General features: G+C 45.7%; 1 protein-coding gene across 1 annotated transcript; it reads right to left on the bottom strand.

Moving 5' to 3' along the window:
• Positions 1 to 9636: 9636 nt before the first annotated feature.
• Positions 9637 to 21498, bottom strand: LOC138765676 (ADP-ribosylation factor 6-like). The gene is made up of 2 exons (XM_069942644.1): positions 21369 to 21498; positions 9637 to 11641 (listed from the first exon to the last, which is right to left on the bottom strand). Exon 2 carries the CDS (start codon positions 11610 to 11612, stop codon positions 11085 to 11087), a length of 528 nt encoding a protein of 175 aa, XP_069798745.1. The 5' UTR covers positions 11613 to 11641; positions 21369 to 21498; the 3' UTR covers positions 9637 to 11084.
• Between the last annotated feature and the right edge of the window lie 2488 nt (positions 21499 to 23986).

Below are 23986 nucleotides of genomic sequence, written 5' to 3'. Positions count from 1 at the left end.
ATATTTCGCTCTTAAAGGGACCAAGGTCGCTCTTAAAGGGACCGATTTTTGCTCTTAAAGGGACATATTTCTCTCTTAAAGGGACCCATTTTGTCCTTAAAGGGACATATTTCGCTCTTAAAGGGACCAAGGTCGCTCTTAAAGGGACATATTTTGCTCTTAAAGGGACCAAGGTCGCTCTTAAAGGGACATATTTCGCTCTTATAGGGACCCAGGTCGCTCTTAAAGGGACCCAGGTTGCTCTTAAAGGGACATATTTCATTTTTAAAGGGACCCAGGTCGCTCTTAAAGGGACCCAGGTCGCTCTTAAAGGGACATATTTCACTCTTAAAGGGACCCAGGTCACTCTTTAAGAGCGAAATGGGTCTCTTTAACAGTGAAATATTTCCTTTAAAGGGACCCAGATCACTCTTAAAGGGACCCATTTCGCTCTTAAAGGGACCCAGGTCGCTCTTAACCCTTAGGGGACACAGCCAGTTTTCATTTTTGCGTTTTTGTTTTTCCCTCCTCGTGTATATAAGGCCATAGCACCTACATTTTTCCACCTAGAGACCCAAATGAGCCCTTATTTTTTGCGCAACTAATTGTACTTTGCTATGGCAGATGTAATTTTTGCCTAAAATGTGCCGGGAAACCAGAAAAAAATTATATGTGTGGTGAAATTGAAAAAAAAAATGTTTTTTTTTTATTTGGGGGGGGGGGGGTTGTTTTTACTCCGTTCGCCCTGGGGTAAAACTGACTCGTTATATATGTTCCTTAAGTTGTTACAATTACAACGATATGTAACATGTATAACTTTTATTTGATTTGATGGCTTGTAAAAAATTAAAACCTTTTAAAGAAAATATATGTTCCTTAAAATCGCTCCATTCCCAGGCTTATAGCGCTTTTATCCTTTGGTCTATGGGTCTGTGTGAGGTGTCATTTTTTGCGCCATGATGTGATCTTTCTATCGGTACCTTGATTGCGCATATATGACTTTTTGATCGCTTTTTATTACAATTATTCTGGATTTGATGCGACCAAAAATGCGCAATTTTGCACTTTGGGATTTTTTTGCGCTGACGCCGTTTACCGTGCGAGATCAGGAAGGAATGTGATTAATTAATAGTTTGGGCGATTACGCACACGGCGATAGCAAACATGTTTGTTTATTAATTTATTTATTTATTTTTATTTATAAAATGGGGAAAGGGGGGGTGATTCAGACTTTTATTAGGGGAGGGGATTTTGTGTTATTAAAAATACATTTTTCTTTTACTTTACACATATACTAGAAGCCCCCCTGGGGTTAGGGTTATTCCCCCTGGGGTTAGGGTTATTCCCCCTGGGGTTAGGGTTATATACCCTGGGGGACTTCTAGTATATGTACTCTGATCTCTCATAGAGATCCATGCAGTATAGTTATACTGCATGAATCCATGAGATCGGTGTTCTATTACTTTTGGCTGCTGCAGCCAAAAGCAATAGAATGCCGAGCCGGGATCAGCGCCATTACGGAGCAGACCCCGGCCCGGGATGGATGCAGGGATCGCCCCCCCGCAATCGCGCCGCAGGGGGGCGATCCCCCCACTAGACCACCAGGGATGCATATCAGCAAGTATTTAGAAGCAGCTGTCAACTTTGACAGCTGCTTCTAAGTACTTAATTAGCGGGCACGGCGATCGGACCGTGCCCGCTAATAGCCGCGATCCCGAGCTACATGCGGCACCCGGGATCACAGCAGTTCAGAGGGGGGTCGCCGCGCGACCCCCCTCTGAACTCCCATAGCGGCACGAGGACGTTCAATAACGTCCTGGTGCAGCTATGGGTTAAAGGGACAAATTTCGCTCTTAAAGGGACCCATTTCCCCCCTCAAGGGACCCAGGTTGCTCTTAAAGGGACCAATTTATCTCTTAAAAGGACATATTTTGCTCTTAAATGGACCCATTTTGCTCTTAAAGGGACCAAGGTCGCTCTTAAAGGAACATATTTCGCTCTTAAAGGGACCCAGGTCGCTCTTAAAGGGACATATTTCACTCTTAAAGGGACCCAGTTTGAGCGAAACGGGTCTCTTTAAGAGCGAAATATTTCCTTTAAAGGGACCCAGATCACTCTTAAAGGGACCCATTTCGCTCTTAAAGGGACCCAGGTTGCTCTTAAAGGGACATATTTCGCTCTTAAAGGGACCCATTTACCCCCTCAAGGGACCCAGGTCGCTCTTACAGGTACTTAGTTCGCTCTTAAAGGGACCCATTTAGAGAGGCTTGGGTCCCTTTAAGAGCGACTTGGGTACCGTACCTTTAAGTGCGGCTTGGGTACCGTCCCTTTAAGAGCAGCTTGGATCCCGTACCTGCTACATGGCTGCCTCAGCTCTGCTATTTTACTGACTGACCTCTGCTACTTATAATGGTAAAGACCATTGCTCGGTTACCATGACAATCTTACTTATGTCAGGGAGACAAGATGGTTAAGGACCTTCCATATATTACATCTTCTATTGGCCAATAGTGGACATGTGACTGTGGATGGTGTGATACAATGCATGACGAGACCTTAGAGTTCCTATTGGCTGCTATATTTCAGCTATTTGCATATGTGCTGTGATTGGCTGTCAGCAGAGTGTGGCCATTATTTGCAATGGGCCATTATTTTCTATGGGAAATTCGGGGTCTTTAAACGTAATTTTCTTAAAAACGACAAATCCGATCGAAACGAAAAATAGATAGCACACCACACACCGCCGAGGGCTTCGAAACGCAGTTTGAACGGAGTGTGTGCGCAAAGCGGTTCGGGCTGTATTACGCGCAGAAAAATGGCTGGAAGAAGAAACGGAAGAAGAAGAAGAAGAAGAAGAAGAAGAAGAAGAATACGGATTACAATATAGTGCTTTTCAAGCACTATAATAATAATAATACCATATAGTGCCTGAATAATAATAATAATACCACCATATAGTGCCTGAATAATAATAATAATAATAATAATAATAATAATACCACCATACAGTGCCTGAATAATAATAATAATAATAATAATAATAATAATAATAATAATAATAATACCACCATGCAGTGCCTGAATAATAATAATAATACCACCATATAGTGCCTGAATAATAATAGTAATAATAATAATAATAATAATAATACCACCATACAGTGCCTGAATAATAATACCACCATATAGTGCCTGAATAATAAGACCACCATACAGTGCCTGAATAATAATAATAATACCATACAGTGCCTGAATAATAATAATAATACCACCATACAGTGCCTGAATAATAATAATACTACCACCATACAGTGCCTGAATAATAATAATACCACCATATAGTGCCTGAATAATAATAATAATAATACCATACAGTGCCTGAATAATAATAATAATACCACCATATAGTGCCTGAATAATAATAATAATAATAATAATAATAATAATAATAATAATAATAATAATACCACCATACAGTGCCTGAATAATAATACCACCATATAGTGCCTGAATAATAAGACCACCATACAGTGCCTGAATAATAATAATAATAATAATAATACCACCATACAGTGCCTGAATAATAATAATAATAATAATAATAATAATACCACCATACAGTGCCTGAATAATAATAGCACCATGCAGTGCCTGAATAATAATAATACCACCACCATATAGTGCCTGAATAATAATAATAATACCACCATACAGTGCCTGAATAATAATAATAATACCACCATGCAGTGCCTGAATAATAATAATACCACCACCATATAGTGCCTGAATAATAATAATAATACCACCATACAGTGCCTGAATAATAATAATAATACCACCATACAGTGCCTGAATAATAATAATACTACCACCATACAGTGCCTGAATAATAATAATACCACCATATAGTGCCTGAATAATAATAATAATACCATACAGTGCCTGAATAATAATAATAATAATAATAATACCACCATATAGTGCCTGTATAATAAGACCACCATACAGTGCCTGAATAATAATAATAATAATAATACCACCATACAGTGCCTGAATAATAATAGCACCATGCAGTGCCTGAATAATAATAATAATAATACCACCACCATATAGTGCCTGAATAATAATAATAATACCACCATACAGTGCCTGAATAATAATAGCACCATGCAGTGCCTGAATAATAATAATACCACCATACAGTGCCTGAATAATAATAATAATAATACCACCATGCAGTGCCTGAATAATAATAATAATAATACCACCATACAGTGCCTGAATAATAATAATAATACCACCATGCAGTGCCTGAATAATAATAATACCACCATATGTTGCCTGAATAATTCCGCCATATAGTGCCTAAATAATACCGCCATATAGTGCCTGAATAATACTATTATAGAAGATTGTCAGCTGTAAAAGTTCCTGTGGTCCATCTAGTAAACCCTTGTATTTTCTTAGGATAGATATATGTGAATACCAGCCAGGTTTAAATTCACTTAGGATTCCCCGGCCTCTGCTCCAGCCTCTCTCCCGTGCAAACAAGTGACATGTCAATTCTTTGTGCGGAGAGCGTCAGGAGCGGAGGCGCGCGAGCCTTCCTATAGACAAACTATGGGACACTGAGACAGGCGTAATTCCGCCACATTTACTGTGTGAACATACCCTTACTGTTGAGTGGTGGTTGTAATCAATGTGAGCCTGTCCAAAAGCTGCCTGCAGATGGCGCTAGTGTTGCCATGATCAGGTTTATGTGTCACTCTTTTCATCAGATACCTTGACGCATCAAAGGATATACTGGGTTTTGACATGTACTTTCTATATTAGGCCACCAGAGGGCGCATGGAACTATTTTACACTATACTGTACAGTATTACTGGTTGGGGAAGACAATGCTGCAGGCACTACTTCTCCCAGCCCTGAGGTCTTCTTGCCTACACTTCTATAGCTGTAAATAGCTTTCCTAGACGCCATACCTGATGTTAGAGACAGGGCACTAGTTATAACATCCAGGAAATCTATTACCCTATAGAAGAGCAGAGAGGAAGAGCACAGGACAGGGAGAAGAGGTGTCTACAGTGTCTACAATACAGTACACATCTTCTTTATGAGCGATGATCACCCGCTGATACTGCGATCTATAACATGCTGGGGGCCTGATACTGGGGTCTGTAATATACTGGTGGCCGATACTGGGGTGTATAATATACTGGTCGCTGATACTGGGGTCTGTAATATACTGGGGGCCAATACTGGAGTCTATATTATGCTGGGGGCCTGATACTGGGGTCTGTAATACGCTGGTGGCTGATACTGGGATCTATAACATGCTGGGGGCCTGATACTCGGGTCTGTAATATGCTGGAGGAAAGATACTGGGGTCTATAATATGCTGGTGGTCGATACTGGGATCTATAATATGGTGGTAGCTGATACTGAGGTCTATAATATGCTGGTGGTCGATACTGGGGTCTATAATATGCTGGTAGCTGATACTGTGGTCTATAATATGCTGGCGGCCGAGACTGGGATCTATAATATGCTGGTAGCTGATACTGTGGTCTATAATATGCTGGTGGTCGATACTGGGGTCTATAATATGCTGGTAGCTGATACTGTGGTCTATAATATGCTGGTAGCTGATACTGGGATCTATAATATGCTGGTAGCTGATATACTTAAATCTGGTACTGGGATCATGTGAAACTGAGCACAGGAGAACTGCAGGATGACGACCACACAGCTGACAGTCTGGGCTTCCACAATCATATAGAAATGCTGGCTGTGCCGGCTGTACATGCACTGCTCCTTTCTGGTTTATAAAGGTCTATCTCCGCTTATTATCCCCTATCAATAGGATAGTGGGGCTATGAAGCCGAACGATTGAGGTCAGACTGCAGGGACCCCTATCATCCTAAGAATGGGAAAGTAATCACCCTGCGATGAATGGAGACGTCACCAGTGTTTATGGGGTCGCCAAATGCTTCCAAGGGCTGAACTCAGAAGCATTTCGTAGCCCTATAATGAATGAGCAGGGCTTAGGCTTGGTCAGCAGGGCTGTGGAGTCAGAGTTGGAAAAAAATGTACAAAGTTGTCGGTCACTATTTGGCAGTTTGTTTCTGAGCTGGAAGAGTCCATTGTGTGGGGGGAGATCTGTGCTGGTCTCTTCCTGGATGCTGGATGACTGTATATGAGCAGCAGTTTAATATGAAGATATCCTGTGTAATATAGAGGAGAAGGAGAAGACATAAGTAGTGTAGCAGTAACCTCTGTCCTCAGTGTGGTGTTTTCTCTCTGGGAGAAGATTGTGTGTTTTTCTTCACTGTTCTATGGCTGCAGGTGTGTGTGTGTGTGTGTGTGTGTGTGTGTGTGTGTGTGTGTGTGTGCGCGCGCTATGGCTGCAGCAGGCTGTGTGTGTGTGTGCTATGACTGCAGCAAGCGCTGTGTGTGTGTGTGTGTGTGTGTGTGTGTGTGTGTGTGTGTGTGTGTGTGTGTGTGTGCGCACTATGACTGCAGCAGACTGTGTGTGTGCGTGCGTGCGTGCTATTGCATGCTATTGTGTGTGTGACCCCCTGTATATCACTATGGCTGACCTCTATATGACAGGTATCTGGCATTGTTAGCAGTGTTTCTGTGTGTGTGGTGAATATTTAGTTAGAAACACAGCAGACTGTCAGCAGGAAAAGACTACCTGCTCCATCTAGTCTAGTTGTGAGTAGTTCAGGACATGGAGGCTGGAGACTGGCTGCATCCACTGCACACACAGGAGAAGCTGCTTTATATACAGTATTCCTTTATTCCCTCAGAAGTCGCCCCAGGATCATGTAGGACATTAGGGAGAAGCTGCTGAGTGTGATAAATAACTCCCCTGGTATATGACCAGCCATTTATGAAGGAGCAGGAGTCTGAGTCGGTCCTGATAAAATTCAAGGAGTCGGAGCTGCGGCTTACCGACTCCACAGCCCTGTTGGTGAGTGCTCATGGTTGGTGAGTATTCATTGCCCGTTTTCTGGATGGGTGGGGGTCCCGGCTGGAGCCCAGGTGATCAGCTTATTCTGCCCTCCTTGTTGGCATAGACTTATTTATTAATGCTCCTGTGTCCTTACCAGTGTATAAAGCCATGAGGCGTCTCTCACTGCAGTCCTGCCATCTGCTACCCTCCTGATGTACTACCAGAGCTGCCCCTAGGGGTACACACAGCCTAAAGGGCCCCCAGACCCTCCCATATATATGTATGCTTAGTGTCTCCTATATGAGGCCCATACACCATCATCCTTTGCCTCTATTAGTGAGGTTGTTTTTTATCCAATCGCTTAAAGTGACTGTACCACCAGGCCCAGGCTGAAGCAATGGAGGCGGGCTGACCCACCCTTAGTGGGAAGAAACCCCAGCCCCTCCATCACGTGACTCCATTAGAATCAATGGAACCCTATCATAGAGGGGTGGGGGGTTTCCTCCCACTAAGGGTGGGTCAGCCCGCCTCCAGTGCTTCAGCCTGGGCCTAGTGGTACAATCACTTTAAAGCGACTCTGTACCCACAATCTGACCCCCCCAAACCACTTGTACCTTCGGATAGCTGCGTTTAATCCAAGATCTGTCCTGGTGTCCCTTCAGCAGGTGATGCAGTTATTATCCTAAAGAAACAACTTTTAAACTTGCAGCCCTGTGCCAAACGGCCGGGGCTTAGAATGTCTATGCATTAGGCTGGCACAACCTCTGTCCCTCCTCCTCATTAGGAATGCTCCAGGCAGATTATCTCCTATTCATCACCTGTGTCAGCACGGCACATGGGCTGGATCGTTAGGGCACCTGTGCAGTGTTCAGGCAGGAGAAAATGTTCCAGTGGCATTCCTAATGATGAAGAGGGTGAGGAGGAGGGACGGTAGCAGCCTAATGCATAGACATTCTAAGCCCCGGCCGTTGGGCACAGGGCTGCAAGTTTAAAAGTTGTTTCTTTAGGACAATAACTGCATCACCTGCCAAACGGACCCCAGGACAGATCTTGGATTAAAAGCAGCTATCTGAAGGTACAAGTGGTTTGGGGGGGGTCAAATTGTGGGTACGGAGTCGCTTTAAGCAGGGTTTTTTTTTTTACTCAAAGAGCAGTTTTGTTAGGTGAGCAACCTATGCAAGGGGTTAAAGCTACTACTCCAGATGGCTCCAGCTCAGCCTGAAGTTCTATGGATGTCATACATGGTTTTCTTTCCACATTTCAAACAAGTTTTTATAGGGTTTTCCCATTCATCTTCCTCTTTCCACCACCATGCTTCCTGACTTTTGAAAGAAGCAAACTTTTTGAATTGTTAAAGCCATAATTTCAAGGTCATCGGAGATGCCAATGGGAAGAAGAAAAAACCTGACCTTTTAAAGGGGTGATATAGTGCTGGGGCTGCAGAGAAAATAATAAACATCCTATATTTGCCTAACCACACTGCCCCGGGGTCCTCCGGTCACCTCTTTACTCTCTTCTTCAGCCAATCACTGGCCGGGGCGCAGTCCATGCTCAGTCAGTGATTGGCTGCCCAATGAGTCCATCTCGAAAGTAGAGACCAGAACATCCAGGGGTGAATCTGAAAATGTGAAAGGAGGACCCCTACTGGTACTGGCACATGGTTAGGTAAGTATATTTATTATTTTCTATGCACCCCCAACACTGTACAAAAAAACAAGAACATTGTGGCCATAGTACCCCTTTAGGCATCACAACCACTGTTCATACTGTAGGCTGATGAAAGCCACATGGGCACAGACAAGTTTGGGACAGAGGAGTCTAGTTTCTCCTCACAGGTTAGTCTGATTTGTCCTTGGTTTCCAAGTGCGCACAGGAGCTATTTGTCATGCCCTGCCATTGTTTTTAATTTGCTTTATTTTTCTCTTCTTTTTTGTATCACATTCTATGTAAATATATACTCGCATATCCATAATGGATGTATATCTATATCCAAGCATTTTCCTTAAAGGGGTACTCCAACGGGGGGGCTGGGACTGGGGAGGAGGTGGCCGAGGGAAAAGACGTCCATTCACCTCCCCGTGACGTCTTAGGTCCGCTCAGCCACCTGAGCGTGATCTGAGTGGACTTGAAACGGATCCCGCCTCATTCACTGAGTGGCTGAGCGGACCTGAGATGTCACGTCTCGAGCCCGCGTCAGACACCCGGAAGCGGCCGGGAACCGGGCACCGGAACACCACGATGCAGAACCCGCCGCTGGAATCGGGGAGGTGAGTGGACGTCTTTTCCCTCGGCCACCTCCTCCCCTGTCCCAGCAAAAAAGTGCCCCCCCCCCTACCCCTTTAAAAACACTAACTTCAGGAAATATTTTACATTGTGTATTATTCAGGGATTCTAAACGGTATATAAAACACACAAAAACAACACACAGCACTCAACAGCTACAGAGCCCCACACTCACGGGACCAGGGTAAGGGCTTATTCCCACCTTCCGTGAACCAGGGAACCCACAGATGGAGAAGCCCCGTAGTGTATCAATATGATGCCGGGAGCGGGGAAAGTGTTTGAATCATGACTCACCTATCTGTGGTTCTGTGTTTCACAGAACGTGGGAATAAGACCTTAGGCCTACTGTTGTGGAGAGCTGAACGGGACCAAGTCCCTATAGGAGAAAGACATATTCCCCACACACAGAGCCCAGGTTTGGATGCATTATTAAGCTTTTATTGTTCAGTTGAAGTTAAGCAGTACAACATGGAACAAGTCCTATTGAAAAGTAAAACATTTTGGAGCAAGAACAGCATTAGTGCACCAGATAGGAGAGCAGAAATAAGGAGGGAGGCTGCATAGCTCAGCATTGGGTTTCTGTCAGTAAATATTCAACCATCACCAGTGTGTTGGTGGGGGCGGGCAGGGCTAATGTCGGACACGAGTGCCCGGGGGGGCTGGAAGACTGAGCCAGACAAAATAAGTGGGGAAAAAAAAAAGGTGTAAGTTGGCCTCATGATCAACAGTGAACACTGCATTATAACAACTTGGCTAAAAACTCTAGTAACACCATTAAAGGACACAGGTCCATACAGTCAAGTGCAACCATGTCGGTCAACATGCCTGTCAACAAGAGGAGGGGGTTAGTGCTAAGAAGTTTAACGATAAAGGCATGGTGTACAAATCGATGGGGTGACTGTGTAAAGTTGGGCACTATTCTGGGGTCGAAAAAAAAAAAAAAAAAAATCAAACAGACCAGAAACCTCACCTACGTAACACGTCATGGTCCAAACTTCTTTGTAACAGGTGAAGGTGAGTTCACGGACATGTAAAGACCCAAACTATCTACAGGCTGACCGTACGTCATTCTGAACAGTGACCTTTAAATAGTACGTAACAGTAAGAACAACGGGAATGTATTGGACTAGAAAAAGGAATGATGGTCTGGTCAACTGTACTATACGTACTGTATGGAAAGAACCGGAAAAAGAAACGGCGCAGGGAAATGCCAGCTATTCATATGGACGGGCCAAGTCCTAGGAGGAGGTTCTGGTTTGGGAAACCCTCTCTATGACGCCCATAGACCTCAAAAAGGGCACACGGACTGAGACGGTTTTCATGGAACAACCTCTTAAGGAGTCGACCGAGACACAATCAATCGCTTTTAAGTACAGGCACCAATATGGTATGGGAAGTAACAAGAGGCTGCGGCACCCATGGTAATGTAACACTGGGACATTTACCCCGCAAAGACTTTGCTGTCTGGCCATGTTTGTTGGAAATGGTTTAGTATCGGGCTGCTGTGATTTATGCTGCTGAGCAAGAGGTAACCAGCCCTTTCCGATAACAAGATCAGGGAGACAGACAGAGCGTTGGTTGCTGAGGTCTGAAGGAAGAGCGAACGCTCAACCATGTTAGTCGCTTCATACTACTTATTAAGGCAGATATCGCAGGGGGCTGTCCCATATCAAGCAAGTCCCTCGCAGCCCTGCAACTTCAAAATCTCCCTTTAAACTTCCATTACATAACAAAATGGGTCACCCACATTTGGTTGATGAGGATTACGCCTTCAAAAGCTCCTCTACTGAACCGATAAAATAAAAAGGAAAAAAAAAAAAAAAATCATATATATTAAAAAAATAACCACCATAAAAAGAGGAATTTAAGATTTGTAGTTTGACGTAAGCCACATGAGGCCCTCGTACAGTCCCTCTCCAGTGTTGGCACAAGATGGCTGGACGTACCAGTTCCTGTCCCTGATGCGGGTTAGTCCCAGCTTTTCCTGGATTTCGTGAGGCTTCATTGCATCCACCAGGTCCTGTTTATTGGCGAAAATCAGAATGATGGCATCCCTCATTTCACGATCATTGATGATGCGGTGGAGTTCTTGCCTCGCCTCATCGATGCGATCTCGGTCAGCACAGTCTACCACAAAGATGAGGCCCTGGGTGCCTGTGTAATAGTGCCGCCAGAGAGGACGGATCTTGTCCTGGCCGCCAACGTCCCACACGTTGAACTTAACATTCTTATAGGTTACCGTTTCCACATTGAAACCCACGGTGGGAATGGTTGTAACAGACTGGCCCAACTTTAGCTTGTAGAGGATGGTCGTCTTTCCAGCTGCGTCTAGGCCCAACATCAATATTCGCATTTCTTTGTTCCCGAACACCCTGGATAGCATATGCCCCATGATGAAGGCTTAGAGTCCATACAGCTGGGCTAGAGAGAGACAAAGAGACAGAGCACATAAATACCATGACAATGTAAAAGTATAAAAATATCAACGAGAAAGATTTAGAACAATGACTATAGTGCAGGCCCGAGCATGAGAAGCGCTAACGTCATGGTTCTGAAATGCTGCAGTTATGCTTTTAAGAGGTAAACCCATCTGGAACTCTTATGGCATGGCCACAGGTTTCGGCTTCCCGACCACCTCCGCAAACAGGCTGGAGCGAAGCCCTTGGTCTAAAGACAGGTGCGGGTCCCAGAGGCAAGTCCTATGGATATGCCACAAGTGTCCCAGATGAGCATATCCTTTTTTGTCCATTTCACGTCCGTCTTCTTGGACCAATATTTTGGCCCGAAAGAAGGCCGTTTTATGCTAAACACAGCCACAACTTGCACAACACTGCCACATTTTGGCGACAAAATGACGGCCATCCCAAACTACAAAAAAACAAACAAAAAAAAAAACAACAACAAAAAACAGTGTGGTAACAGTCTTTACAGTGACTCTGTACCAGCACCTTTCCACCCCTGAACCACCAGAACCGTGCTGTACAGTTACTCACAACATTTACGGTTCAGAGGTAAGCCTATCTCCCGTATTTAGAAGAAAAATTCCACAGGACGATTATGGTTCAGATTATCGTTAAAATCTAAACAATCGTTCGGTAGAAATTCAGTTAACGATTAACAACCGAACAAGAAATCGTTGATCGCTTTATAAGACCTGGACCTATTTTTATTGTTGCTCGTTTGCAAAATGTTCGCAAATCGTTCACATTGAATAAGACGTCGATCGGTCCTTCACAGTAGATACGAACGCAATAGCGAAGAAAAAACAATCACAAATACGATCATAAGTAACGATTATCGTTCCATGGAAATGAGTGAATGTTTTCAGGTCTTTTGCAATAGCGGGAGTTTGAGATCGTTAACGATTATGCGAACGATAATCGTCTGGTGGAATAGGGCCCTTATCAATACAGCGGGGCGGGCAGTCGAACTACCATGGCCTAGAACCTCAGTGCCCTAGGCCTGCAGCGCCTCTCTTCCCGCCTCCATACAGCCCAGGGGCGTTATGAAAGTGAAGGGAGGCTGGAAGATAGGCGTCACAGGCCTAGGGCACTGATGCTCTAGGCCACGCCAGTTTGACTACCCACCTCATTGATAAAAGTCAGTTTTCTTCTAAAAACCGACACCGGGAGACAGGCCGACCCCCAAACTGGGCACATCATGAGAAGCTTCATAACGCTGTACCAATGGTTCAGGGGTAACAAGTTGCCGGTACAGAGTCGCTTTAAGTGCATTTCTCCTACAATATCCTGGACCAGCCAACCACCTAATGTATATGGGGCCTCTTAACACTACTACCTGATGATGCATGTATATCGGGAGATCGGAAGAGACTGCTATCTTAGGTTAAGGTCAGCCTAAATCTGTACGGTCCTGTCCAACAACTTGTAACATCTCGTGGTGAAACAACTAGAACTAACTGGAAAAGGTGTGATCTCCCAAGACAGACTCCTATACTCTTTTACATGGAGTAACTAGCTGAGCACCGATCACCGAGATTGGCGCTCATCTGCAGATCCTTTACCAGGCTCAATCAGTTAAAGGGGTACTCCAGAAAAAAATCTTTTCACTCTGACACAGTGCTCTCTGCTGCTACCTCTGTCCATGTCAGGAACTGTCCAGAGCAGCAGCAAATCCCCATAGAAAACCTCTCCTGCTCTGGACAGTTCCTGACATGGACAGAGGTGGCAGCATAGAGCACTGTGTCAGACTGGAAAGAGTACACCACTTCATGCAGGACATACAGCAGCTGATAAGTATAGGAAGACTTGAGATTTTCAAACAGAAGTAACTTTCTGAAACCAGTTGATTTGAAGAAAAAAAAAAAAAAAGATTTTTGCCAGAGTACCCCTTTAATTCCATGATACTCACCTTCACACTTCAGTTTACTTAGGATGATGTGCCGGCATTAACATTCTAGGTAGTCGCCCCTCACATCTTCCCATGTAAACTAGAGTGATCGCAATACTACAACTCCCATCATGGCACAGGTTAGGGCATCATTTTTCCCCCAAAGTGTTTTGAAGCAATCTGTATGGCGTTCCATGCAATTCTCTAACACAGAAGGTGGCCAGAAACCGCAAAGTAAATGACCTACGACCTTTCAACTGACTATAAAACCTACCGCGATTCGCTGCCGTACAAAAACGAGACGGTAAGACACCAGAGCTGAATGCTGTGCGTAAGGGATGCCAATACACAGTGTGCAACAAATGGAGTGGGAAGAGGGGCAGACAATGGGCTCACTGTATGCAAAGGTCAGAGGGGACATTTCTGGTGGAGACACAAAGGAGGCTGAGCGATCCCGGACAAGCCACGGCTCTTCCTCTGCACAACACTCCATACAAGAGGAGGGGCAGAAAAAGGGCTCCGACATCTCTATAATACACTGCTACAGGGAGAACCTCTCCTGCCCTGTGTATAGGAGATCCTAAGGGCCCTATTCCACCGGCCGATCAAGAATGTAAGCGAGCGCCAATCTGCTAGATAGGCGCTCGTTTACTGGCCCTATTCCACGGCCTGATGATCGTTTAGCGAGGGCTGCAGGGACATCATTACCGATGTCCTTGCAACATAAATTACCTAGCAGGGCTTCTCCTTTGCTCCGTCTTCCTCCCCAGGTCCCGCTTGCAGCATCAACTCCGGAGCGGCCTGACTGAGCCGTCAGACCGCTCAGCCAATCACTGGCCGCGGCGTTCCTGGCCAGTGATTGGCTGAGCGGTCTGAAAGCTCAGTCAGGCCGCTCCGGAGCTGATGCTGCGCCACGGGACCCGGGGAGGAAGACGGAGCGCAGGAGAAGCCCTGCTAGGTAATGTATGCTGCTTCTCAAATCGTTGGTCGCCGCCGCGCATCGCTGCGTGGAATAGCGATGCGCGGCGGCGACCAACGATTTGAGAAGGGTGGGTGACCGATTATTTTAGGTTTGGGCCTAAATAAACGATCAGCCGATGACACGATCGGCTGATCGTTTTCTCTATTTCACTGAGTGATAATTGGCCGAATTGAGCTGATCCGGACGATTATCGCTAGACAACCCCTGTCACAAAGTGTCCCCCCCTCTACTGGCACCTCCAGCAATCAGTAGAGAATCTTCCCTACAGCGCCACCACAGGAGAAACAAGGCATTACACACTATTTACTCCAGGGATGGGGAAATCTTCAGCCCTCCAGCTGTTGCAAAACTACAATTCCCATCATGCCTGGACAGCCAAAGGCTACAGCTACAGCTGGAGGGCCGAAGGTTCCGCATCCCTGGAGTAAATGGTGTGTAATGCCTTGTTTCTCCTGTGGTGGCGCTGTAGGGAAGTTTCTCTACTGATTGCTGGAGGTGCCAGTAGAGGGGGGGACACTTTGTGACAGGGGTTGTGGGGTTTTCTATGTGGGTTTGCTACTGCTCTGGACAGTTCCTGACATGGACAGAGGTGGCAGCAGAGAGCACTGTGTCAGCCTGGAAAGAATACACCACTTCCTGCAGGACATACAGCAGCTGATAAGTAGCGGGAGACTGGAGATTTTTTAAATAGAAGTAAATTACAAAATCTGTATAATTTTCTGAAACCGGTTGATCTGAAAGAAAGAGATTTTCGCTGGAATACCCCTTTAAAAAGAGGACTTACTCTAAACTGGAATGATAAGGCGTGGATCACACTACGTTTTTCATGTGTGTGCATCCGTTTTTTCCATTGAATCATTATTAAAAAAAAAGGATCAAAACGGATCAGTTTTTTTCTAACGGACACAAAAATTAGGTCGACCACGTTTTTTATGTACGTTAAGAAAAAAACTGATCTGTTCTGATCCTTTTTTTTTTGTAATGGAATTCAATGGAAAAGGGATTGCAAAAACGTGGTGTGAACCCAGCCTAAGCATCTGTTCACATCTCCGCTGCAGAAATTCTCATCTATGATAGACAGCGTTACATCCTTCTTTCCATATGGCCACAAAAACAGAACCATACAGGCCCCGATATAATAGAATAGTCCGTGCTGTTGGGTGATTGATCTTACTTTTTTTTTTTTTAAATGACAAAACACATGAACAAAGTCTAAAAATAAAGCAGAACGCCATAACAAAGTAAAGGAACAGGAAATCCCTGTAAGAAGATGGGTGGAGACTTCCGATAGTGATACTGATATGGGGGGTGCGCTAGTGATTGCGCAGACGCTCAGGTCACACTTGTGAGTACAGGATGGAGAAGCGATGGAATCCGAGGCGAGTTATCAGCGCAATTTCCACAGTGTGGACACACCCTAAGGGCCCTATTACACGGGACGATTATCGTGTGAAAAATCGTTATATTGTTCGAATTTAAACGATAATCGTTTGGTGTAATTGCAGGAAACGATCGAAAAAAAAAAATCGCTCGTATGTCGTTAATTTAGATCTGAATCTAAAATTATCGTTAATCGTTCGCTGTAGTTCCGCATATTATACTAATCGTTCAGTGTAATTGCACATTGTCCATTGTTTTGCTGGGATCAGAAGGAGTAAAAGATCATAGTATCGATCGTAACTAACGACCATCGTTCTGTGTAATTTGGTGAACGATTTCTGGTTAACGATAAACAATCTTGTTTGCGATCGTTAGTCGTTAAAAATCGCTCCGTGTAGGACCCTAAGGCTGGGGCTAAACTAAAGGACGTATTACATATAGCGAATCTTTGAACGATAATTGCTACAACGATCGATAACTAGCGATTTTTTTTAGAGAACAATTCTGCGGTTATTACAGTCACCGATTACTATTATGAACTATCGTTTTAGGCAGTTATTTGGTCGCTAATCGTTCCTCAGGACGGCCCATGTAATGTGCTTTATTGCCGAACGACTTGTTACACGGACAAATATGCGAACGATCGGCGAACTAACGACAATAATTTTTCAACGTGTTGAAAGTCCAAAATGAATGATTGGGTGGCGGTCGGAGGCCATGTGACCCCTTCGCCCGGGCACAGCATGATTACTCACGTGGCCAAATCAGTACATAACCCGAGGAGAACAGTTATTGCCATCACTTTATGAGTCTGACTGCCGGGATCCCCACCAATCAAGGTGATCAGGATGCCAGTGTGGCACAGTGCCCGACCCTCAGGACACCCGCTCTACCACGCTGTGTCAGGCAGCCGCCATAACCTCTTCATTTAGCACTGTGCATTTTCCAGACCTCCGCTTGCTGTCACATCTAGATGCAGGATTCATGGACTCATCACAGCTTGGGGGGGGGGGGGGTTGTTATAGTTGCATCTACTCTCTCCAAAGTATCAGATGGGGAAGTCACCATTGTTAGAGCGTTTCTGTTCACTGACAGCAAGCACATGCATATAGTATATAAGGAGGATGCATGGTGCCCCCTGGTATATACTATACATAGTATATATGGAGGATGTGCCCCCTGGTATATACTACACCAGGACTACACATAGTATATATGGAGGATGTGCCCCCTGGTATACTACACACAGTATATATGGAGGATGAGCCCCCTGGTATATACTACACACAGTATATATGCAGGATGCACACCCCCTGGTATACACTACACCAGGACTACACATAGTATATATGGAGGATGCACACCCCCTGGTATATACTACACCAGGACTACACATAGGGAGGCATTTATTAAGTCCGGCGTTTTTTACGCCGGACGTAAAAATGCCCCCGCAGCTCCGGCGCTACGGAGATTTATGTAGAGGCGGACTGCCTCTACATAAATCCCATGCGCGCCGTTGCACACCGCCGAAAACCTACGCCAGCTGAGGACTGGAGTAGGTTTTCGGCATACATTTTGGCGGAACGGATGATAAATTGCGTGGACTCTGAGTCCGCGCCCTCCGTTCCGCCCACTCTCCACCCCTTTTCCGCCCCCTGGCGTACTCGGCGGAAAGTGCCGATTTGCGAATATTTTATTCGCAAATCCGCCATTTTTGCTTAAAAAAAGACGCAAATCGTCACTTTCCGCCGAAAATCATCCATTCGCCGGATGATACATGTGGCCCATAGTATATATGGAGGATGCACACCCCCTGGTATATACTACACCAGGACTACACATAGTATATATGGAGGATGTGCCTCCTGGTATATACTACACACAGTATATATGGAGGATGCATGGTGCCCCCTGGTATATACTACACCAGGACTACACATAGTATATATGGAGGATGTGCCTCCTGGTATATACTACACATAGTATATATGGAGGATGCACACCCCCTGGTATATACTACACCTGGACTACACATAGTATATATGGAGGATGCACATCCCCTGGTATATATTACACATAGTATATATGGAGGATGTGCCCCCTGGTATATACTACACCTGGACTACACATAGTATATATGGAGGATGTGCCCCCTGGTATATATTATAATTACACATAGTATATATGGAGGATGCGCCCCCTGGTATATATTACACATTGTATATATGGAGGATGTGCCCCCTGGTATATACTACACCAGGACTACACATAGTATATATGGAGGATGTGCCCCCTGGTATATACTACACACAGTATACATGGAGGATGTGCCCCCTGGTATATACTACACACAGTATACATGGAGGATGTGCCCCCTGGTATATACTACACCAGGACTACACATAGTATATATGGAGGATGCATGGTGCCCCCTGGTATATACTACACATAGTATATATGGAGGATGTGCCCCCTGGTATATACTACACCAGGACTACACACAGTATATGGTGGATGTGCCCCCTGGTATATACTACACACAGTATACATGGAGGATGTGCCCCCTGGTATATACTACACACAGTATACATGGAGGATGTGCCCCCTGGTATATACTACACATAGTATACATGGAGGATGTGCCCCCTGGTATATACTACACATAGTATACATGGAGGATGTGCCCCCTGGTATATACTACACCAGGACTACACATAGTATATATGGAGGATGCATGGTGCCCCCTGGTATATACTACACACAGTATACATGGAGGATGTGCCCCCTGGTATATACTACACACAGTATATGGTGGATGTGCCCCCTGGTATATACTACACACAGTATACATGGAGGATGTGCCCCCTGGTATATACTACACACAGTATACATGGAGGATGTGCCCCCTGGTATATACTACACATAGTATACATGGAGGATGTGCCCCCTGGTATATACTACACATAGTATACATGGAGGATGTGCCCCCTGGTATATACTACACCAGGACTACACATAGTATATATGGAGGATGCATGGTGCCCCCTGGTATATACTACACACAGTATACATGGAGGATGTGCCCCCTGGTATATACTACACACAGTATATGGTGGATGTGCCCCCTGGTATATACTACACACAGTATACATGGAGGATGTGCCCCCTGGTATATACTACACACAGTATACATGGAGGATGTGCCCCCTGGTATATACTACACATAGTATACATGGAGGATGTGCCCCCTGGTATATACTACACATAGTATACATGGAGGATGTCCCCCCTGGTATATACTACACACAGTATACATGGAGGATGTGCCCCCTGGTATATACTACACACAGTATACATGGAGGATGTGCCCCCTGGTATACACTACACACAGTATACATGGAGGATGTGCCCCCTGGTATACACTACACACAGTATACATGGAGGATGTGCCCCCTGGTATACACTACACACAGTATACATGGAGGATGTGCCCCCTGGTATACACTACACACAGTATACATGGAGGATGTGCCCCCTGGTATACACTACACACAGTATACATGGAGGATGTGCCCCCTGGTATACACTACACACAGTATACATGGAGGATGTGCCCCCTGGTATACACTACACACAGTATACATGGAGGATGTGCCCCCTGGTATATACTACACACAGTATACATGGAGGATGTGCCCCCTGGTATATACTACACACAGTATACATGGAGGATGTGCCCCCTGGTATATACTACACACAGTATACATGGAGGATGTGCCCCCTGGTATATACTACACACAGTATACATGGAGGATGTGCCCCCTGGTATATACTACACACAGTATACATGGAGGATGTGCCCCCTGGTATATACTACACACAGTATACATGGAGGATGTGCCCCCTGGTATATACTACACACAGTATACATGGAGGATGTGCCCCCTGGTATATACTACACACAGTATACATGGAGGATGTGCCCCCTGGTATATACTACACACAGTATACATGGAGGATGTGCCCCCTGGTATATACTACACACAGTATACATGGAGGATGTGCCCCCTGGTATATACTACACACAGTATACATGGAGGATGTGCCCCCTGGTATATACTACACACAGTATACATGGAGGATGTGCCCCCTGGTATATACTACACACAGTATACATGGAGGATGTGCCCCCTGGTATATACTACACACAGTATACATGGAGGATGTGCCCCCTGGTATATACTACACACAGTATACATGGAGGATGTGCCCCCTGGTATATACTACACACAGTATACATGGAGGATGTGCCCCCTGGTATATACTACACACAGTATACATGGAGGATGTGCCCCCTGGTATATACTACACACAGTATACATGGAGGATGTGCCCCCTGGTATATACTACACACAGTATACATGGAGGATGTGCCCCCTGGTATATACTACACACAGTATACATGGAGGATGTGCCCCCTGGTATATACTACACACAGTATACATGGAGGATGTGCCCCCTGGTATATACTACACACAGTATACATGGAGGATGTGCCCCCTGGTATATACTACACACAGTATACATGGAGGATGTGCCCCCTGGTATATACTACACACAGTATACATGGAGGATGTGCCCCCTGGTATATACTACACACAGTATACATGGAGGATGTGCCCCCTGGTATATACTACACACAGTATACATGGAGGATGTGCCCCCTGGTATATACTACACACAGTATACATGGAGGATGTGCCCCCTGGTATATACTACACACAGTATACATGGAGGATGTGCCCCCTGGTATACACTACACACAGTATACATGGAGGATGTGCCCCCTGGTATATACTACACACAGTATACATGGAGGATGTGCCCCCTGGTATATACTACACACAGTATACATGGAGGATGTGCCCCCTGGTATACACTACACACAGTATACATGGAGGATGTGCCCACTGGTATATACTACACACAGTATACATGGAGGATGTGCCCCCTGGTATATACTACACATAGTATACATGGAGGATGTGCCCCCTGGTATATACTACACACAGTATACATGGAGGATGTGCCCCCTGGTATACACTACACAACCTCAGGGGGGCGCTGCAGCACATAGCATAGGGCAATGCTGCAGCCATGTAAAGTTGGCAATGTATTGTTGCCCCATACATGTCAATGGATTTACCATCTGCCCCATAGAGGAGGGGACTATCACCCCCATCATCCATCACGAGCTCCCCTCACCCCACCCACACATCACAAACAATGGCCAATTACTACCCCCCCCCCCCCCCCAATGCCCCCAGCCGGTGCCCGTGCCCAGCTGCTCCATATGACAGCCTGCCCCACCACCCCCACCTGCTCCAGCCCGGCATACACCCCTCTCCACACCCCGTTACTACATGGAGCACATACATTGCCCCCGGTGTCACAGCTGATGCTGGATCTCCACGGTCCCGGCGGCTCCTGATCCGGAATCGGAAGGGCGGCGGGCAGCGGCAGCAGCAGAACCACACCGAAACCAGCCGCGCATGCGCAACAGTCCGCCCACCCAGCGCACTGCCATCACACTGCTATAACGTGCTGTCTGCGCATGTCCGATGCCCTCGCCCTGGTTCAGCCGGCGTAACGCGCAGGCGCAGTCATAACCTTTCACGCCCACCGTCTCACCGGCACAATGTCCATTCAAAAGAAGGCTTTAGGAGCGCGTCTGCGCATGCGCGCTCTCTGTTAGTTCTAGTAGTGATTCACCTCTGTGTGGAGTAGACAGGCATTTTGTCATACTATAAATGTTCACTCCCTGTACTCATGTGTATACTCTTATAGAGAACTTATACCAATAACTTGGAGAAGGGGAAATATAGTGATGTATAGTGTCTATAGCGCCAACATTTTCTGTAGCGGTGTACAACAACAGCAGGGAGGGGTAATACAATAGGAATGAGGGTGCAAGTTGCACTAGTGCAGGGATTAGGAACCTTCGGCTGTCCAGGCATGATGGGAATTGTAGTTTTGCAACAGCTGGAGGGCGGAAGGTTCCCCATTCCTGTACCAGTGCACCATCAGGTCACGTCTGCTCCGGAGCTCCATTTGTGGTGCTCTGGTGCAGGTTCTAGATCCTTCTAAACAGTGGCGTAGCAACCATAGAGGCAGGGTAGGCAGTTGCTATGGGGCCCGTGCAGGAGGGGGGCCCGTCCTATGTCCTTCTGCTTAACCCCTTATGTACTGCAGTGTGTAAGTGACCCAATGTTTACTTACATGCTGCAACACAAAAAAAAGGGTTAACAAGCAGAAGACAGAGATCTATGCTTTATTGCACTGACAACCCCTGACCTCTGTTATCCAGCTGGCAATCAAGTAGGAAAATAAAAACTTTTTGCTCTGGGGCCCCGTGAATCCTAGCTACGCCCTTGCTTCTAAATCAATTAAATCCTCCAGTCCGCTGTGGTACCAGGACACTGAATCTGTAGCTGTAGCCCTGGCATCCTGACCCATCACTGCACCACGCTCTATAATCCTCTTTTCTGTCTATCTGTGCCTCCTGTCCAGCATGACAAGTGAATACAAGCTCAGGTTGACTCCATACATGAAGTCTGCTATGGAGTTGGACACCAAAGAAGGCTGAATGAGGGATTGAGCAAATCCAGGGAGCAGCACAGGAGAAATCATGGCCAAAAGAATTGGAAGTGGACCCGACGTTGCTCACTGCTTTCCTCCTCTGTAAATGTTAGTGTTGACTGGACTTGCCGAACTGTTTGAGGTTGTAAAACGTTTGCAGATCCCGAACACTTGGCATTTGACTCCCGGCGGCTGGAGAAGTTTAATGCCGCCCTAGGAAGTCCTAAAAGGATACAGCCATAGGCTAGGGCGTGATCCAAGTTCTCCAGCGGAGTCAAATGTTGAGTGTTCCGGTTCCAAGAGCTATGTCAACCCCAAACAGTTAGGGTCCTATTAGATGGCCTGATCACAAACTGTAAGCAATCGCCGATCTGCTAGATCGGCGCTTGTTTACTGAGCGATTAGTCCAGACAGCCAGCATAGGAGACTAATTCTTCCCTTTCTATGTAGTCAGGTCAGACAGCTGCCCCCAGTGACCGGGCTGTCCGTCACTGAGCTAGGGAGAGGGGGCCTGAGGAGGAGGCAGAGGGGCCTGAGGAGGCAGGGGTGCCTGGTGCTGTGCCTGCAGACCGGATGCAAGTGGAAAGATAACCTCTTGCCTGTTGCAGAGGGAAAGTAAGGGATTGTGTTGCCCTCTAGTGGAGCAAAAAATCTGCCTCCTGAGGCAGAAAGCTCATTCTGCCTCATGGCAGAAGCGGCCTTGAGTAGGAGCTGTGTGAAAGCTGCTATTCAGAGGTCAGAGAGGTCAGTGCTGACTTCAGAGGAGATAGCCCAGTGATGTAGCTGTAAATTAACTCTTTGTTGTCCTGTTTTGGTGCCTCGTCTCCCTCCACCCCTCCCCTCTCCATAGAGAACCATGAAGACAGGGGGGGAGAGCTTCAAACTGCTTTCTTATGATAAAAATGCATTTTTTGGCCAATAAACTAATAAACCCAATTACAAAGTTTCTTAAAATCGCCTGTACTATTGATTCCTGCGACAAAAAAATTAAACGAGAGGTACACTTTAAGGATATGAGGTAAAGATAGTTAAAAAACGGAAACATGGCTTAACAACTGGAAAAACAGGTAAAAAATTGGCTCTAGAAATCAGTTAAGACTTTAACACCCAGAAACGTGCCTGTGTGACACCTCAAAAGTTTTAACTGGTGCGAGGGTCTCCCACCAATCAGAAGAACGGACATGAACAAACTGCGCTGTAATTTGTCTGGCACTCTCTACATAAAACATGGCAGAAAATGGAGACAAAGCTATAATAATAACCACACATAGGAGATGTAAAGACATTCAAGAATATTTAATGTAATGATATCCTAAAGAGCGCTGGTGCTGAGTAGAAATACACTAATATATATTATGAAGATGTGAAGCAACATTTACGGTAAGGGGCAGGTACCCCGCCACGTGGAATGCTTT

This window comes from Dendropsophus ebraccatus, chromosome 10, assembly GCF_027789765.1.
Source record: "Dendropsophus ebraccatus isolate aDenEbr1 chromosome 10, aDenEbr1.pat, whole genome shotgun sequence".
Taxonomy (NCBI): domain Eukaryota; kingdom Metazoa; phylum Chordata; class Amphibia; order Anura; family Hylidae; genus Dendropsophus; species Dendropsophus ebraccatus.
This window is presented reverse-complemented; position numbering and strand designations above follow the sequence as displayed.